The sequence below is a fragment of the Neopsephotus bourkii genome, unplaced genomic scaffold, assembly GCF_033783945.1.
Source record: "Neopsephotus bourkii isolate Nb327-2 ecotype Australia unplaced genomic scaffold, CSIRO-AGI_Nbou_v1 NB_54, whole genome shotgun sequence".
NCBI lineage: Eukaryota > Metazoa > Chordata > Aves > Psittaciformes > Psittacidae > Neopsephotus > Neopsephotus bourkii.
This window is the reverse complement of record NW_026900571.1, coordinates 971,442-989,763: the sequence shown is the minus strand read 5'-3', so window position 1 is coordinate 989,763 and position 18,322 is coordinate 971,442. Positions and strand designations below refer to the sequence as shown.

At 34.6% G+C, this 18,322-nt stretch overlaps 1 protein-coding gene across 6 annotated transcripts in view; it reads right to left on the bottom strand.

The window, feature by feature from the left end:
* The window catches only part of FRYL (FRY like transcription coactivator), a 164,032-nt gene that overhangs the window by 35,606 nt on the left and 110,104 nt on the right, over positions 1 to 18,322 (bottom strand). For 5 of the 6 annotated variants that reach the window (XM_061352826.1, XM_061352801.1, XM_061352811.1 and 2 more), the window contains 19 exons: positions 17,767 to 17,939; positions 17,126 to 17,286; positions 16,498 to 16,608; positions 15,421 to 15,575; positions 15,080 to 15,179; positions 13,770 to 13,938; positions 12,734 to 12,993; positions 11,676 to 11,816; positions 9,738 to 9,906; positions 8,582 to 8,666; positions 8,102 to 8,214; positions 7,491 to 7,641; positions 7,053 to 7,156; positions 6,405 to 6,590; positions 4,544 to 4,748; positions 3,533 to 3,654; positions 2,839 to 3,029; positions 2,080 to 2,174; positions 228 to 835 (listed from right to left, as the gene is read on the bottom strand). In XM_061352826.1, the coding sequence (XP_061208810.1) occupies positions 228 to 835; positions 2,080 to 2,174; positions 2,839 to 3,029; positions 3,533 to 3,654; positions 4,544 to 4,748; positions 6,405 to 6,590; positions 7,053 to 7,156; positions 7,491 to 7,641; positions 8,102 to 8,214; positions 8,582 to 8,666; positions 9,738 to 9,906; positions 11,676 to 11,816; positions 12,734 to 12,993; positions 13,770 to 13,938; positions 15,080 to 15,179; positions 15,421 to 15,575; positions 16,498 to 16,608; positions 17,126 to 17,286; positions 17,767 to 17,939 (3,299 nt within the window). The remainder of the gene's footprint in view (positions 1 to 227; positions 836 to 2,079; positions 2,175 to 2,838; positions 3,030 to 3,532; positions 3,655 to 4,543; positions 4,749 to 6,404; positions 6,591 to 7,052; positions 7,157 to 7,490; positions 7,642 to 8,101; positions 8,215 to 8,581; positions 8,667 to 9,737; positions 9,907 to 11,675; positions 11,817 to 12,733; positions 12,994 to 13,769; positions 13,939 to 15,079; positions 15,180 to 15,420; positions 15,576 to 16,497; positions 16,609 to 17,125; positions 17,287 to 17,766; positions 17,940 to 18,322) is intronic. The other variant, XM_061352844.1, reaches the window with a different exon arrangement.

The following is an 18,322-nucleotide window of genomic DNA, read 5'->3' as shown; positions in this document are numbered from 1 at the left end:
AAGTTAATAGTCAATATATACAGTTTACAAGCAGTATTTCTTGGCAGATAATTGCTGTCTGCAATGTATTCCTGCTATCTAGCACTAGAATAGTGATAACTGCAAAAAGCATTTAACTGAAGGGATTTATTTTTTTTTAAGGCAAATGCATAATTACTACTGATTTTTATTACATTTAATTTGATGAAAAAATGTATTTTCATTACACACACATCTACTAAAGATACCTGCTAACTGAGACGGATCCACCAGAGCATGCCTGGAAATTGTGATGAGTTTACTGAGGAGATGAACTGTCATTTCTTGTGTAGATGCTGAAGTAAAGCCTTTCAGGAAAAGCTGCTGAAGGCCTGGGAAGTTATTCCATTTCAGTTTACTCTGCACCTTTTCTATCTTTTCCCTACTCTCTGATTTATCCAGAGGCAAGTGAATAAGAAGCTTGTTGAGCAGCTTGAGAGCCAAAAGGTATTCATACTCATAATCTGACTCCAGCAACGAAGCTGCAATCCAAAATATGGTGGCCATCAAGTTGACAGGGTCAGTAGTGGGCTGCACATCATATGTCCCTCCCTCTCTAAGGGAGGAAAGGCTTCTAGTCCTGGCCAAACTTCCACCATGATTTATCCTTCCATCCATTATATCCAGTGTGTTGCTCCGCCGACGGTCGCCTCTCCGCTCACTGATTAAATTCAGTCTTAAAGAATTACTCCTTGTATTGCTGTAGTATCCCAAACAATTGCCACTACTAATGGGACTTGTGCTTAGATTTATCTGTCCAGTGCTTTTCCTATTAGCTGCATACTTGTTTCCCATTACAGAATCATGGTATGAGGCTCTAAAATAAAAACCAATATCATGTATTATTCCATATAAAAAATACTTTAATAATATGCAGTTTAGAAAAAGGGAAGAAAGGAAAAAGATGCTACACTACCCACACATACAAACACACAATGAGTCACTTCATCACTGGAAGATCATCTTATGAAAATATAGGATTTATCTATCTAGAACACTAAAATATCCTTACAGCAATAAGAACAAGACTGTAGCATCCTGTTATCTCTGCTACCAAATCTATTTGTTACAATCCCAGAATACCCTAATAATTATGTAACAGTTCAGTAAAATCAGAAAAAATAGCCTGTAGCATGTAGACTATCTGTGAATGAAGATCTAGCACTCGAACTTACTTACATATGTGATAAAGGTAGAGAAATGAATTAGTGCATTATTTACTTAGTATACTTACTGCCTTGTGTTTTATATGAAGTATCAGACCTAGAAAACCCACATCTTCAAGCTCTGATACTGAGAAATAGAATATATTCCTAGAAATATCAACATTTTCAACAATTCTGTCATCAACTCAAGCAATGTCTGTACATTTAGGGATTCTTTCTTTCAGTTTGACAAAAAGTCATTGAGCTAACCACTCAGACTGTAATGAGACACACAAATGACTCAGACTATGCAATTACACTTCTCACATATATGGACAACAAATCTGAGGCCAGCATTTGCTGTCACTGAAGAAATTTTTTTTGTATTAACGCTGGAATAAAAGTATTTATTGCAGCACACAAGTTTTCATCTGTGAAACTTAAATTATCTCAAATTATCTTCTGAAGATTGGTGCCATTACCTTCATTATACCTATGGGGAAAAAATAAGTCTCCCAAGAATGGGACTACCAAGAACTACTAACGAAGGTCACTAGAACCTGATTTAAAAAGGAAGTACTAAATGTACTCAGTGCCTTTATTTTTGAAAAGTCGCAAAAGAACTGACAACACTTCAGAATGGAGCCATAAGGAAACCTGGAACATCTCTCTTTTTAATTTTATTTTATTTTTAAATTGTTGAGCAGGGTAAGTTGAAAGGTAGCAGAAATCCTTTTAAAGTCCAGATCCTTATGAGTTTTGCTTGAGACAGAATGATAAAAGCAAGAAATTTTGCTATAGCAATAAACCTATTCTGGCAAAGACAAGAAATTATTCCTTATGTTTGTAACACAAATCTTTAGTGATTCAAATGTATAAAAATGTGTAAGGCGGTTTGACTAATAAAAGAACTTACTGAGAAAGGGCAGAAAGCAGATCATAATGCTTCATGGTTTCAGCCAACGTATCTATAGCAGACTCTAAGGTCAGAAGCAGTTCTATGACGAAACCCTGGGAAAAGCCACAGGTCATTATAAATGATGCAATATGCACATGGAAGATCACAGAAAATCTACTGGGTAGTAATATAAAAATATGAGATCAGTATCAATAGCTAAATTATTATTTTATGCTTCAATTAGAACATAATTCTCACGAGACAGCTCAAATTAGCACTATAGCTTCAAGACAGGGAAAATAACAGTATTTTTCTAAATATGCACAGAATTCATCCTGGTTTGCATTATTTCTAAGGATGGACTTAAGGATGAAGTCACTTAGACTGTCATTTTGTAATATTAAAATATCCACTTCTCCAAATGCACAATGACACTAAGTTGGATGGTTTTTCACATTTTATCATGTTATTTTTCTTAATATAATAAAACCTAACCTATTTTTTATGTCTGATCTCAGGATTCTCTGACTATGAAAGAGAAGGTGATTTCAGGAAACAGATAAAGCAAGTTCACACCTCATCTTTTCATCATTTAATTTGATGAAAATTCAGAAAGTGCCATGATTTAAAACTGTTTTGATATTTGAAATATCTTTATTTAAAAATAAAGAGCAACTGAATAAAAAATGTTTTTTAATTCTCCTTTCATTAAAATAATCCCGAAAGTATCTCATTTAGGCAGACTTTCTAATACAGTGGAGGGAAAAATTAAAATACCTGAGCTTCTTCTCCTGCATCTCCAACAGTTTCTACTAGTCTGGAGAGAACATCAGAAAGTGTAGATGCAGTAAGAGGCTGCTTCAGAGCCCTGAAAATCTGAAAGGATCTCCCAGCATAATGTCGAGAGGAACATGAAAGCGCAGTTTGCAAAGCAACTTCACTGAGACGGTGTTCCAATTGAAATCCTCCTACGAAAGCAAATAAATAAGCTCAAGTGACATAATGCATCACAAAAAAATCCTCAAAACCACTTGAATTTAAGACTATATTGCCAAAGTCATTTTCTCAAGTCATTTTCTCAAAAGCGTTATTTTCAAACATCCTTCTGGCATGTAAACTTGTATTCTGTAATAGTAAACATTTTAAATACTTGTAGAGATAAAACATTTATGATTTTAATATTAAGTGTCTGTAATAAATGAATAAGATATTTTAGGATCTAAAAAATATTTTGCAACATAATTGATTCTATGATTCCATGACCTCATTCCTAAAAGATTATATTTAAATTTGTCATAATAGAAACATGAACCAAATGTGCAATACACAAGAAAAATCTATTATTTTAAAACCAGTAAGCGATGACCTAGAGTGATCTTGTAGATAACCTGTAAATTTACAGGCATTCAAAAAACTTATTTAGTTTGCAGACTTAGACATTGTATTGTGCATTGTATGTTTTCTAACATACCTGAGCTAGACTGTTTAAATATAGATACCACATGCTTTAAAAAGACAGTTAACTGTTCAGCACTTTTTATATTAGGGTTTTTGGCTGAAACATCCTCGTGGTTCCAAAGCGGGCCTCTTTTCCTAAAAATGTAAAAATAGAGTAAACAGAATATAAAACATAGTGTTTGACATTAATATTATTTAAATGTTATTTTAATCTTAAAGTTAATTGCATTTTAAGGTTAATTGCAAAAGAATCTACTACTTACTGCATAAAAGAAACTATTCAGAACTGAAGGCACAAATTGGGAAGAAGTCTGACGACTGCCCAGTATTATAGAACAATATGCAAGAAGTTAAGGTGCAAAGCAATATATTAGATCCAATTGAAATAACATCGTTAAGTTTAGGAAAAGGTGTTCTCTGTTAGATAATATTTAGGTTCCTAATAACAAATCAGTACAACTAACACCAAAACACACTTCTTAAAACAATGTCCGTCCTTCCCATTTTCTTCCCATCAGTACACCACACTATTCCAGGCTGATGTAAATTGTAAGCAATCAAAAGTTCTGAGAAACTTTTCAGATTTCAGATCTACAAAATCTCTAAAGTCTTATGTAAACTACCATAAAAACTGCACAAGTGTTTTACAGATGTTCTTTGCCACAGATTTCTGTTTCTGAATAGCCAGCTCTCTACTACGTGGTAATCCATAAACTCCATACAAATCTTGCAGCTCCCTAATCACTTTATGTATTCCAGCCCTAATCCTTTAGCTGGAAAAAGGAATTCTATAAACTGTGCAGCAAGCCAAAATAACAAATGTGCATAGAACATGGTAACTGGGCAGTCAAAATTCTCTGAAACTGTTGGAAAATTGTATCACATAAAAACATTTCAGGATTAAACTGTCTCATACTGGTGATAAAAGAGGGACAAAATTAGACAACATGATGCTAAATAGTAAAAGTTTTGTCTTATTTCCACAAAACACATGCCTTGACAAAAGTGAAAATTGAAATCTTACCTTGAGGTAATAAATTCTATGAGAGTTTTCACTTTTTCATCCTGCTCTACTGAAATGTCAACCTCATTGAGGATTGTGGTGTGCAGATGAGAAATGGCAGCACTTGTATTTCCTAAACTGATGCTAGAAGAGGTAGAACTTGAACTAAGCCCTGAGTCTGTCATTGGGGAGGGCTGGTAATCAGGTATAAAATCATTAACACCTGCTGAAATAAAACCAAGATGATTATGCACTCTGAAGTTGACAATACTAAATATGTCAAAAAAAATAGCACTCAAAAAAAATCAGCAGTTCAGTAAACATAATGAGAATAATTTAATGGATGCAGTAACTTCAACAAAATCAACAAGCCCAATATATACAAAGTCTTCACATGACTGGAACTTTAAATAAGGAACATCTAGATCCGTTTTTAAAACCACTGAATTATGTTTCATTTTGTATTGGCAATATGACAGTTTTCTGGCTTCTGAGGCAGCTCATCTTCATAACTTGAGACAAATTACATAATCTACTTCCTAATTATTTTTTTTGGTTAAAACTCAGTCCAGTGTAACTGACAGCACTTTAAATCAGTGAACACCAAGTATTAGCTAATGAATCAGCTCTAAGCAGAGCCCCTCTGGCTGTGCAGTGTTTCTCTGAAGTTAGCTTAATCCTGATGCTCTAAAATCTTTCTCTCCTTGTAAAGAATCATGTGGCAATAAAATACAACTGCAGTAACCCCTCACATTATGCCTCTATCTATCTAAGATGTGTTGGGAGAAAGTAAACAAGGCACAGAAAAGTTTGTCATGAACCTTTGACAGTAACAGCTGCTCATAAGCTTGTGACTCCCTGACTTCTACCATGAATTTTCTCTTTACAGAAGCACAAGGTTTGGACTGGGTATTAGCTGGTTTAAGTATAATTAACGTCAGCTTTTCTGAACTTGTGGCAGGCATGCACACCTGTAATCACTTTATCTTAATCATCAGCTGGAAATGTTTGATGCTTATCTTATTCTAGTTTCTATCAGATATTTCTGTTATAATAATAGCAAAATATTATATCATGTTTAGACCATTTACCCAAAACTGTAAAGATTAGGAATGGAATAGTCTGTATAGGTCACCATACAGGTGCACTGTAAAGTTCTGTGAAATGGTCTACATAAAAGAATCCTTCCATTATGCCCACTTTTTAATTCCTCATTGCTGTGAATATCAAATTCACAAAACAGGTTTTTTGTTAAGTAACAAAACCACTTTTGATGTGAACAAAACCAGTTTGTTTAGCAATATACTGCCACCTACTGAAATAATATGGAATACTAGACTTTAAAAAATGGACTATTTCATATTTCTTTAGAAACCACAATAGGTTCAGGCCATCAAAATTTTCCTTTCATAAAGAGATACATAGAAAAGATATGATTTCCTGTATAATTACAATATCATAATGTTATGGTGAAAATTAAAAGGTAGTATCTCAAAAGAGTATTCTGACAGCCTGTGAACAATGCAATTACAGATGACAAAAGTCAGAAACTTAGAAGGTGCTATAAACAAGTAAGAGATATATCTTCTGGGGTTTTATTTTCAAGGGCATCATAAAAGCTGCTTTATTGCAGATCAAAAACACAGAGCACCCTCTGTGGCTTCCACTACTATTTAGTCATTCAACTGCACTCCCTACTCCAATGACGGGGCACAAAGTGCTAATGTGAGCCATATTCAATTTGACTTAATTTAAATCTGAAGAAATTATTTTTAATAGCAAGGCCTCAGAAAATATTGCAAATAACAGAAACTTTAATAATAACCTGCAAGAAAATATAACTATGTAATTTTAACAAGCAACACTTAATCTAATAGCATACCTGTGAAGGTATAATCTAAATGTGTAGTTTGCTTGACAGTAAGCACCCTGGACTCATTGAACTCTCTATTTCTGAGCAGGACAGAAGCAACAGACTGGACATTAGTACCAGATCCCATCACTATCAGCAGATGCAAAAGCAGTCGTTTACAATGCTCATAGACTTCGGGGTGACAGTGGTCAAAACCTAATACGAAAGGAGAATGGAAAAGCTTTATTACATTCCAAGGGCATGCTGAATAAATGATTTAAGAAATAGCAGTATTTGAACTGCAAAACAGAAGCATACAGTTTTACAAAGATTAATAGATTCTCTTGTTTCTCACACAGCAGTAAGCAACTTGATCTGTGCTCTGTATGAAAATCGCTACACAGAGAAAGAGAAACGAATTTTACTGTGTCTTCTACAAGAGGTAAACAGGACTCCAACAGAAAAGTGCTTTCAAAGAAATCCAAAAACCTCTTAATTATATTCATATTACTCAAGCTGAAAGATACTTAGTTGAATTCTTTAAAATCTTGTAAATATTAACAAATTAATGTGGTTTCAATAAAATGGCAAATATTCATTTAAATGTGGAAAAGAACAGCTACATAAATAGCAACAACTCCTAAATTACTAGACATATTTCTGTAAGAACTTAGTTACCTATAAAAATTGCATGAAGCAGAAGATGCAAGTATCCTCCCCATTCCACCTTCACACTGTGGTCAACTATCAAGTCAGTCAAAAGGATCACTGCTATATTGCATCTAAAAGACAAAAAAATTACTTGTTAGAAGAATTTACCATGAACTTTATGAAGAGCTGCAAAGAGCTTAATATGCTACTAGCCAGTATTAATTCTTGATCTATAAACATCCACAAAGTTGTATTATAAAGGAAAAGAAGAATGCTTTCCATGAAGATTAGACAAACTTCAGTCCTCCAACTGAAAAGACTGCGAAATCTTAAACTGCTAGGCCTATGAGTAAAACTGCAGAAAGCAAACGTACTATATACTCTCTTTAAATCTATTGCATTTTAATTACTGTATTTGTGCAACACAGATTAACGAATTGCCATCAGCACCGTTAAAAGAGTTACCTGTGAAGAGACATGCCCGGAGGAGAAGTTTCAGGCAAGTAATCCACCAGTGGTGACCAGCATCCTCCAGAAGGTGGAAAAGGCAGAGGCTCTCCCTGATTGTGCTCCATCACCTTCAACCGCCAGTTGGAATATAGAGGCATTGAATCACCTAACACAGTAGATAAACCAGAAAAAAAGTTATGTTTCTGTATTGTATAGTCTTCTAAAATATTTTTAAATTCTTGAAAAGCTGAGGTCTGGGAGGGTGGAGGAGAGGGAACCAGCCATACACAGCAGTAGTTGCACACAGTTTTAAAAAGAAGCATAAGGATGACTCTACTAAAACTACACATGTAACAGTTTTGGGAAAATTATCACAACTCATTCCAGAGCACGAGAGAAGGAATGAAAGTGTACCATCTTCTTTGCACATCCTATTGCAATCAAACATATTCTAGATTTCAACAGCAGTACTAAGATGGAGGAACGTAAAAAAAACCTATTTTTTAATAAGTTTATGCAAAACCCATTGATAAGCCTATTTCTTCATGCTCCAAAACTTTCAGCCAAAGTATTAATTTGTGAAAATGTTTCCTATCCACAGAAATATTCTGAAATAAAAATATTACTTTTTTCCTCTTCATATGATCCTCCAGAGCTGCTGCTGTAGCGAGACTCTAGTCTGTGGTGCTGGCGGTTTAAGTTACTGTTCAACCCGCTGTAGATGTCTAGATGTACGTAACTGTAGGAACAAAAAAGGCAGCACTAGTAACTGGCACTCTGTGACAAAAAATAATCAGGGTCTCTCAGCAGAACTGAGCAAAACTAAGTGTCAGGCAAATATATTTCATCTTATAAGGACAATCAATATGATGCCAAAGCATCTTAGCTGTGTAGAACACAACTTCTATAGCAATGCTAGATAAGGGGTTTCAATGAGATAATCCACTATAAATTATGTTTCTGTTAGCTCATTTGCATTAACATTCAAACACATTAAAATATTTGTTACCATTATACTTGACTTGTTCTCACTCTTGAGCAGAATAATGAAATCCCTGTTTGATCTTGCACAAATACATTACACAAGTATTTGAGGAAATACTTACTTCTCTTCAATATTGTCTTTTATATGTTTACTGTCAGGGTTGCCATCTGTGGGAGCTACCATTGTATTGCTACTGGAAGTGGTACCTGTGAATTATGGGCAAAGAAAAAGATTGGGCAATAAGAAAAGCAGTTTTAAGAACTGCACAATCCTTATTTACTTGTCCATGCCAAGATCTGTAACCACATTTACACTACAGCACCTGGCACGAGTACAAAATGAGCCACAGAAATTACTTCCACATTCAAGAAAAATTTGCTGTTTAGACTAAAAGATTTTGAGCAGCTACTATAATTTCACTAACTGGAGAAAACCCCCAAAAGAATCCATTCCAGTAATCTCCAAGTCTTCAATGTGAATTAAGTAGAAATGCTTGTTTTTGAAGCAGAGACCTGTTTTTTTTTTCTTTCCTATATGTTATAGTAATCTGTAAAATGTATCTGGATTTTGGTATGCAGTTAATACAAACACATTAGTGATTAACATCTAACAGTCTGCAGTGAAGCTTGTATGAATTTCTTTTCAAGAGAAACTTGAAAGCCTGAAGCTGAACAGAAAACTGCAAAGGGAAATTATTTTGCACCCACCCCAGAGAATTTGCTATTCTCAATTACACTACAGTGAAAGAGCTCCATAATTTTTTTCATACTTTCCAAACACTTGAATGAACAAGTGCCAACGTATCCATCTTGTGATCCAGATAATCCCTATATTATAGGTCCAGGCTGCTTTGTAACGTTGACAGTTTTGCAGTACAAAAGCTAAGTCCTTGCTTAGATACCCTCCCATTCATGCCTTTTGTGGCTCACTTTGTAAGATGTTTCACCAAAACCAGACAACTTTTTCACACATTTCTCGGCATATTCCTGGGTTGAAGCACAAGGTAGACACTTTTTATATTTTCAGAGGGTTTTTTTTAATGATTTAACTATTATTAATTGTTGATTATTTCTAAATAAATTCTCCTAAGTGTACTTACATCCTCCTGAATAGATTCCTATGGATGCATTGTGTGTCTATAACAGAATTTATGACCTTACTTTCAGAAACAGAACATTGTACTCATATTGAATATTTAAGGATGAACTCGAATATGGTAACTGACTGATGACAGCACCTTTACCATTGACAATAATAAAAGTTTAATAAATTCTCACCTGAAGTGACAGAGGGAATTTTGTAGCTGGACGTAATGCGGTAATATGGTGGATTATCCATATGGGTGACTCCTGAACTGACAGGATCTGTGAGCTGAAGTTCACTCACCAGCTCTTCTAGTAGCTGCATTGTTTTATCTCTACCCAAATAAACGATAACTTTCTTTACCTGCCATCAAAAAAAGTATATGTATATCAAATAGTATGTATATAAAATCTTTACTGCAGTAACTTGATTAAAAAAAAAAAATATATATATATGAAGAAAACAAGAGACTTGAATACCACAACTTGTAGAATTACTATCTACCTGCACTGCAAGTGAGGATAACTGAAACTTATTCTAGTTCTAAAAGCAAACAAAATCGATTTCACAGCCATCAACAGCAGGAAGTATCAGAAACATATCACAAGAGTAAAGTAAGTCTTCTGAGTTCATTGGGTTATTTAAGCAGTAGCAGATTTTCTTATAAAGGTTTTAGCAACATCTGAGATCAACACTGGAGCAAACATAGTCTGATATATTTTTGATGCTTCACAGTTGTGTCTACACTACTACTTCTCCAGCAGGTATCATTTTTCCTCATGCTATTCTGCCGTGCTCCCACACATGCATTGATGGAAAACTGGTTTTGAGTAGGCTTGGGGCAGGATGGGTTGTTTTTTTTTGTTTAATACTTGGTCATGCAAGAATAATTACACTGTCCCTATATGGTGTGACAGGTATTTTGTTTTAGTCTGTCTGCTTTTTAAGACTATCCTAAATTACAGTATGGGAAAAAAATGTTTAATTCCCAAAATATTCAAGGCCTTTATATACTCTGATAAGAATAAACACCTAGATATAGCAAAATTTTATTAAGCATATAGCAATTAAGAAATCTCCGCTACATGAGCAAATTAATCCTGGTCACTGCTAAGCAGCAGCAGATGCCTGCTAGTTACTGATTACTCTAGACATTAATAGGTTCATATTTTGTCTCCTAGCATTATATTGAGTCATCACTGTTCAATGATTCATTTCCATTCTTTTGAGAGAACTTAATTATGAATGGTAAGCAAGTGATCCAGGACGTCTGACTCAACGGAATTACTTTGTCACTTTGTTCAAACTATACACACAGAGATTTTGGGCTGCAGCATTAAACTAGGTTCCCTAATTTGAAATGAAGAAATTAAGCTCTTCTTAGAAAGAACTTAACAATACTATTAGCTTCTGACTGTTTACTTCATATCTTGGGTTTGGGTTTTTTTACTATTAGCAAAAGCTATAATACTTCTATGAAAATATTACTTATGGAACTATCTTGATTCTTCCTAATGAACAGAGACCAACAGCTGGCAGTAGATTTGCGTTTTATAATGGCAGGGAGTTGTTCAGCATACACTAATGAAGTTAATGTAAATTTAGCAAGCTAGCTCTTAAGCTTCCTTTTTATGGCAAAAGGAAAAAAAATAAAAAAGCTAAGACAGATGCATACGTTTTAGTAAGTCTTTCCCATTTTGTGCAATTTATGCACTAAATGAGGTCTATGGTCCACCCTGCGTTTTGACAACTTGTAAGACGGCTTGTGGACCATTTCAGATTTATAATACTGAATAAATAGCAATAGTCAGTAAGCTGTCTCAAGGAAGCCTTACCTATCTTTAAGCTGTGATATCATTTCTGGTTTATTTCCTTTCTCAAGCCCATTCCATGAATGCCCAGTTTAACTGAAAGTGATACTGAAATTTTGACACAGGTGTCCAAAGTAACTCAAACAGAGGAACTGAATTTGATTCGTTCACAGTATTTAGTGGTCATAAAATTGGGTTGGAGATTGTGACAACAGAAATCCTGCCTCACTTTTTTTGTTTGGTCACCTTTGCTGCTAGACACACAACTAATTTTTTAAATATCAACAGCACTAAGGAGAGAGAGATGTATCCCATACTCACATAAGGCAAAAGGCTGGGTTCACTGTTCACTCCACAGATACTGATCAAGAAGTGCAAAATTATTTTCAGATTCTTTGGCCAGCTGTCTGCCAAAGTAGTCCAGACATTTTCTATCTCTGACCAAGCCACTTCATCACCATACTAGAAAACAAAATAAATATCTCTCCTGAAAATTCCAACAGAAAACACTGTATTTGAAAGTGATCCGAACTGAGCATGTGGGGCAGGTTCTAGAAAAAGCAGACACAAATCCTGTAGGAAGCTGTTGCCTTTTACATTACAGAATGAAGCTTTCACATAAATTCATTTTTACAAACACATTCTGGAAATAACTTTTCTTTTACAGCTGTAAACAGACAAAAATATATCTGACCATATATATGCACATATATTTTATCTATATATGATATATTTTATACATTATATAAGCACACTTTTTTATTTCTATGTGAATTTACTTCTAATTTTATATATTTATTTACATTACTAAAAAAAAAGGCAGCTATCTAAATTTAGCAGAGATTCGTTCTCCCAGTTCCTTACAGTCCTGAATAAAATTCCATGGATCACAGGCTGCCAAGAGTTTTTAATCTGTAGCTTAAAACATGACCTTTCATCAGTAAGATTCAAAGACATGAAGAACTGGCAGGAGCACTGCATGTGACCAATACTTTTTCTCTGCTGGAAGCAGCTATCACAGGAAGGAGAAGGGTCTATCAGACTCTGGCAACAAGACTGGTTCCAAAACTCTGCTTGGAGACCATAGGTATATAGGTGACTTGGTATTATCTATACAGCTGGACATCTATATTCCAAAACAACAATTACTATTACAAAATATATACAAAACCAGCAATTACTATAACATGTATATTACATATTATTAATTTGTTTTAATAGCCCAAAACAGCATGGCATAGTTTGGGTATACATAAACAACTCCACAAATACGAACAGTAACTCTTGAAAGTTTGATAATACAGTATCTCTGAATTTGCTTGCACCTTAATACAATAATTCACTGGAACAAGAAGGAGCACTTAAGTAATTAGTTTTACCTTTGCAGTCATATACATCAGATTGTTCAGAACCATAGCTGTAGCCTGTGGTGACCCCCAGCCTTCTCCTCTTAGCCATCGTCTACTGTTCACCATTATTTCCCTGTCTTTCAAAGAATCTTCTTCATCTTCATCTTGTCGACAAACAGTTGGCAAAGGTTTCAAGTCTACCAACTCAATATTGTTCATCCATGGCAGAAGATAATGCAGCATCACCTGTCTCCCAGCTGGGTGAGCCGTTTGGATTCTCTGACTTACTTCTGTCATGCAAAAATTAGAAACATACATGAACTGCAAATCAGTGATAAGAACTGTTTTGGTACTAACAACCATGCCTCGAAAGACCATACTGATACAAAGTAATGCTGACACAGATGTGTTTTTTTTTGTTTAGCTGACTAGCACTATTTCATAATGATAAAGGCTGCAGTCTGCAATAGAACTAACTGAAGACTGCTGAAAGACAGTATGCTGAAGAAACCATATTAGTATATGAATCTATGTATATTCCTCTAACTGCAGGAGGAAACTAAAAAACCAGAGCATGTAAAAATATCAACTTTAACAAAAAGGCACTTAAAAATGTTTTCTTCCTCATATTAGTCCTAGTTTGTTTTTTTAATTGATGTGAGAAGCTATTACTCTGCAACTGTTTAAAACTGCCATGAAATAATATTTCTAAGCAATCTACAGTAAATAAGAAAACAGTAAAAAGAATAATAAAATAATTCTTAGAACAGTTGCAAATTATTTCTCTAACATGGTTTTTCATGGCTATCAGAAAGTCAGCAAAAGTATCTTTGATACATGTTGTTTCCTCTTCAATATATTTCAAGCACAATTGAACAAAAGTCATTCAGTAAATCCCATTTTCTACATTTATTATGACGATTTATTTATAAATGAATTATTTCTTTATTCTGCTGTCCTGATTTTAGTGAATTACATATAAATTAATTATTGAAAAAGAAGAATGACACATTTTGCACAACACTGTTGATCCAATAAAGTTTTGTGGGGTTTTTTTAAACCATACCTGAGAAGATAGCCAGTGTTAGCTCAGGGTAAGTCCTTGCTAGTTCTTCTGACAGTTGATAATATGACACAGAATACAGATGTGGTAGAGGAGAAGGCTGACCCAAAACCCCATCGGTCCTCTGAACTTCCAGTTTGTGAGCATAACGGAACATCTTTGGTTCCAAGATCTACAACAGTAATGTTCAGAATTTGAAGCTAAGTATAGAGCTACAATGGAAATCTTTATATAAAATCACCTTTCAGATTCATGCATCTACTCTCATTTAATGCTTCCTGCCTACGCAGATCTCCATACACCTACAGTATTTACGAACACTGTGGTAATTTCACAGAAGACTAGCTAAGACTCAATCCACTTGATGAGTTTCCAGCAATAAATTTCAGAAATCTGCTTTTATAAAATACCATATTAGATTTCTCTATAAGAAAATGTGAAACTCTTGTCCTAACAAACAGCATCAATTTCTGCTAATATATGAGACATGGATAGGAGCAATGTAATCTTTGATGCAGCAGAGATGCAGCTGGAGGCTAAAAGAGTAAGATACATTAAAGTCTGTTTTGGCTGATCTTAAGCAATGGTGCTCACTTGAGAATAAAGACAGTGCTGAACAGGAGGGTGGTGAGTGCTGATATACCAACAAGGGTGTGACTTTAGTGGGCGCTTTACTGTTGAATTTAGCTGACAAAAAAAAAACCTTTTCAAAAACCTCCAAACCTTGTGGTCTGAGCCACAAGCAGCACCGATTCATTTACTCACATTTAAACACTAATGCTGCCTGTAGGATTAAGCTTACCTCTAAGTGACCTCTGAAAGAAATACACAAAAGTAAATTAAATGGCTAACAAGATTTTCATTATCACCTCTCCACAGACAAATGAAAAAATGTAAATAAATGTAAAAATCAGAAAACTGACTGCTGCTCCAGTAAACACAGGCACAGGAAGCAATATGCTTCTCTCTGGGGTGCTTTTGGACAAATGGAGCTATGTACCACTTTGTTTCAGGGCCAAACCAGAAGAACCTTGATTTCAGTTTTGTCTCTTGAAAAAGCAGATATTATGGTATTATACAAGTCTCAAGTCATTCATTCCTGAAAACAGACACACTTCCACTGAAGTCTACCTGTGCCAGGTAAGGATCTGGCCTAACTAAATATTAAAATACAGAAGGAAAAAATAATATGTTGTATTTCATTACTGAAAGGACAAACAAATAGTAGCAGGTTGTTGGTTTGGGGTTTTTTTAAATGCACAAGACAATTCCTATTTTAAATGAAAAATAAAAGTCAAAATTAGTTTACAAACCTGTAATAGTTGCATAGCAACTTCATAGATAGCCCTAGTAGAATCAGCTGCTTTAAATAATATCAGATTCAGGAGGGTCACTGTATCACACTGGTAATCCCTAGGGAAAAATTGCAAGTGTGAAATAATGAAAATCACATTTGGCTGTTTAAAATTTGAATTTATTAAAAGTTTCTACAGGGGTATGGTATGGGATATCAGAATTTTTTAAGAAGTTTCTTTAGTAATACATACACACAAATAGGAGAGAACCTTTCTCTTTAGGGCAGAAAAAAACACAGTTCTACATGAAAACACTCTTTGAAAATGAAAGTTTAAAGTTCTGAAAAACGCTATAGTACCTGTTTTGGAACACACTGGCTATGGCTTTAAAACAGCCAGCTGCTACCCTCTTGGAACCTGTGTAACACCGGTCTACAGCCCAATACATGAGGTTACTCTGGTCGGGGTTGAGTTCCAGGAGCAGCATGACTGCCTCACAGCCTAGCTGGTGAACCTGCATTCCAGAAGAAACCAATATATATTTATAAATATAGAAAAAAAGACCAACTTTCAAAAATGGCATAAAATAGGCAAATAAATGTTTAATTTTAAAAGCAAAAGAACTGCAATATGCAAAATTCTAAAACCAATGAGACCACAGCTAAAAATAACAGGTAATTGTATCAAACTGTTTAATGTTCAACTTGCACACACAGTCATAAACTAGCAAATAAGTGGTTTCACAAATAAGTGAAGCAAATAATTAGATAGCTCTAGCGACTTTTTATACCTCATTTCCAAGGCTACCTTGAGCTATTTACTATTTTTACTTGTCTTACTACAAGCTGAACACTGACCTGAAAGCACCAAACACAGAAAAGCACTTAAACATACACAAGAATTCCAATGGGATACAAGAGGCAGATCTACGTGAAAGCTTGCCTGTTCTCTTGAGTCGAAGTAGTTCAATGGAGCTATATGTTATGTAGTCCCAGTAAGAGTGCAATGGAGGCCCTACCTTTTAAATATAAAGCTTGCTTGTTTAGATGTAAAGCCTGGTCTTCGTAACTCTACAGGAGCCCTGATGGACACTACATTCTTACAGGAGTTCATGTTCAAAATCCTGTGTCCTTTAAGTTTCTATAAAATCAGCTAAATATTACAACTGGACCTGGTTGATTAATTTATAAACAATACTCAGTTTTTCACTCCTTGCCCTTTCCTTTTCCATTCTGTTTTGTCCATTCTTAGACTGATTAGGGACTGCCTTCCTCAACAGGGTGAAACCAGGACAGTACAAAAATATGCACTACTAAACCAGCTTTGAGCTTAAGCTACCCTAAAGCTTTTAGGCCAATCTGACTACAAAAGTTGTTGAAGCAGATGTTGAAGGCACTGACAGTTGCAAATCAATGTTGACATTGCTTGTGTGTTACCTTTTTATCTTGTGAATCCAAGATATTATCCAGCCATTTGTACAAATAGCCATCAGATGATAGCCCAACGTTGTCTGCAACAGGGCCACAACACAGTACAGCAGACATAGCCTTTAGAAAGTAATTGAAAATCTACATTTTAATAACTCAGAGGAAGTGCTTTTAGCAAAAGCATTAAAATATACAAAAACGAACTTCAATCAAGGGAGGAAGACCAAGGTAACAAAAGCTGTTTAACACGTTATTCAATAAATTACCAATTTTTCTCAACTCCCAAATACAAGAAACTGTCAATACTGAAATGTTGACATATGCAAGAGTTAATGTGCCAGTTTGATTGTTAATGTATTTTTACATAAAAGCTTTTATTCTTAGGCAACTAAAGACTGAACCCACAGGAAGCGAACATTTTAAAGTAATTTTAAGAAATTCCTACAGCAAGTGTAGCAAGTTTATAGTATGTAAAAAGCCAAACTGTCACAAATACACATAAGGCAGAAAAAAAAAAGGAACTAAGTCATGAATGGCAACAAGGACGTGAAAACCACATCCAGAGTCCAAATGTTAAATTTGCATTAAAAAAGTCAAAGTAACGATCTATTTCCAAAATTCAAAAGTACTAAAATACCTTTAATGCACAGTATTGGTGTCTGTTTATTCTCATGTTCCTATCACTGTATCTGTCCAGGGGAGTAAACATGATACTAAAAGGACCTGCCCAATGACTGAACAACATAAATAGACTGTGGCGTAGACTTTGCTGAGGAAAGACACTTCTCCTCTGGTGTACTGTAAGAAAAGCACACAGTTAGACACATACCTATTGTCATCCTTTAAAATACAGTGTGTAAACCAGAAACAAACCCAAACGATGAATATAAAAGAAAAAAATCAATGTAAAGACATACTATTGCAACTTCATAATAGCTGATGTAGGTTTACTGTTGTCCTGTTTAATGCCACTAGTGTACAAGAATAAATTATTTCTTAGTCTAGAGAATACAAGTGCACTGCCAACCACAAAGACTTTTCCTAAATTAGAAAGTCACTTGCACAGTTCCAAACATTACCAAAAACCTCCCTTAAAAAATAATGCTGCTAAAGTTATATTAAAAATTGTTGGTATAATTTTTTTTTTTTTAAATACTCTCAAACTTCAGAAAAAAAGTGGATTTTTCCTTAGGGTTGTGTTTTTGGGGGGAGGAGGGTTGGTAATGCAGTACATAATAAACACAAGTCATCAGAACTTACTAAAACATTTTTACATACCTGGAACATTTTGAATGATATTTGCCACTAAGGCACTAAAATGGCATCGGATATCTTTCAACGTATCAGAATCCTTTTCATTTTCTGCTTCTAGGAGTTGTCTTGTTAGATCAACATACTCAAGTAAAGTGTTGTTGAGGGAATGTGTTTCATTATCAAGGCCACCACTTGCACTTAAAAATAAAATGAAAAAAAAAGAACTTAACCAGTATGATAAATACATATAATGATTTTTTGAAAACAATCCTTTTTTTGTCTTTTTAAAAAATCCTACAACCTGATTGCTGCAAATATTTAATTAAATGTAATTTCTTCAATCAGGCTCTATTTCAGATTATACAAAAAGCTCTAGTGAAAACAAACTAAGAATCAAGCCTCACTATCACAAGCCACTCATCTTTCACAGAACTATTTCTTATACTGGGGACAAGTATTGGCAATAATGAGGTGAAAGGGAGGGATTAGGAAGTCAGCAAAACGCCAAGTTTTATCAAACCATGTCTATTTAGCCATATACTAAAACTCGCTGAAGAATTTTGCAGGTTTGTATTATTGG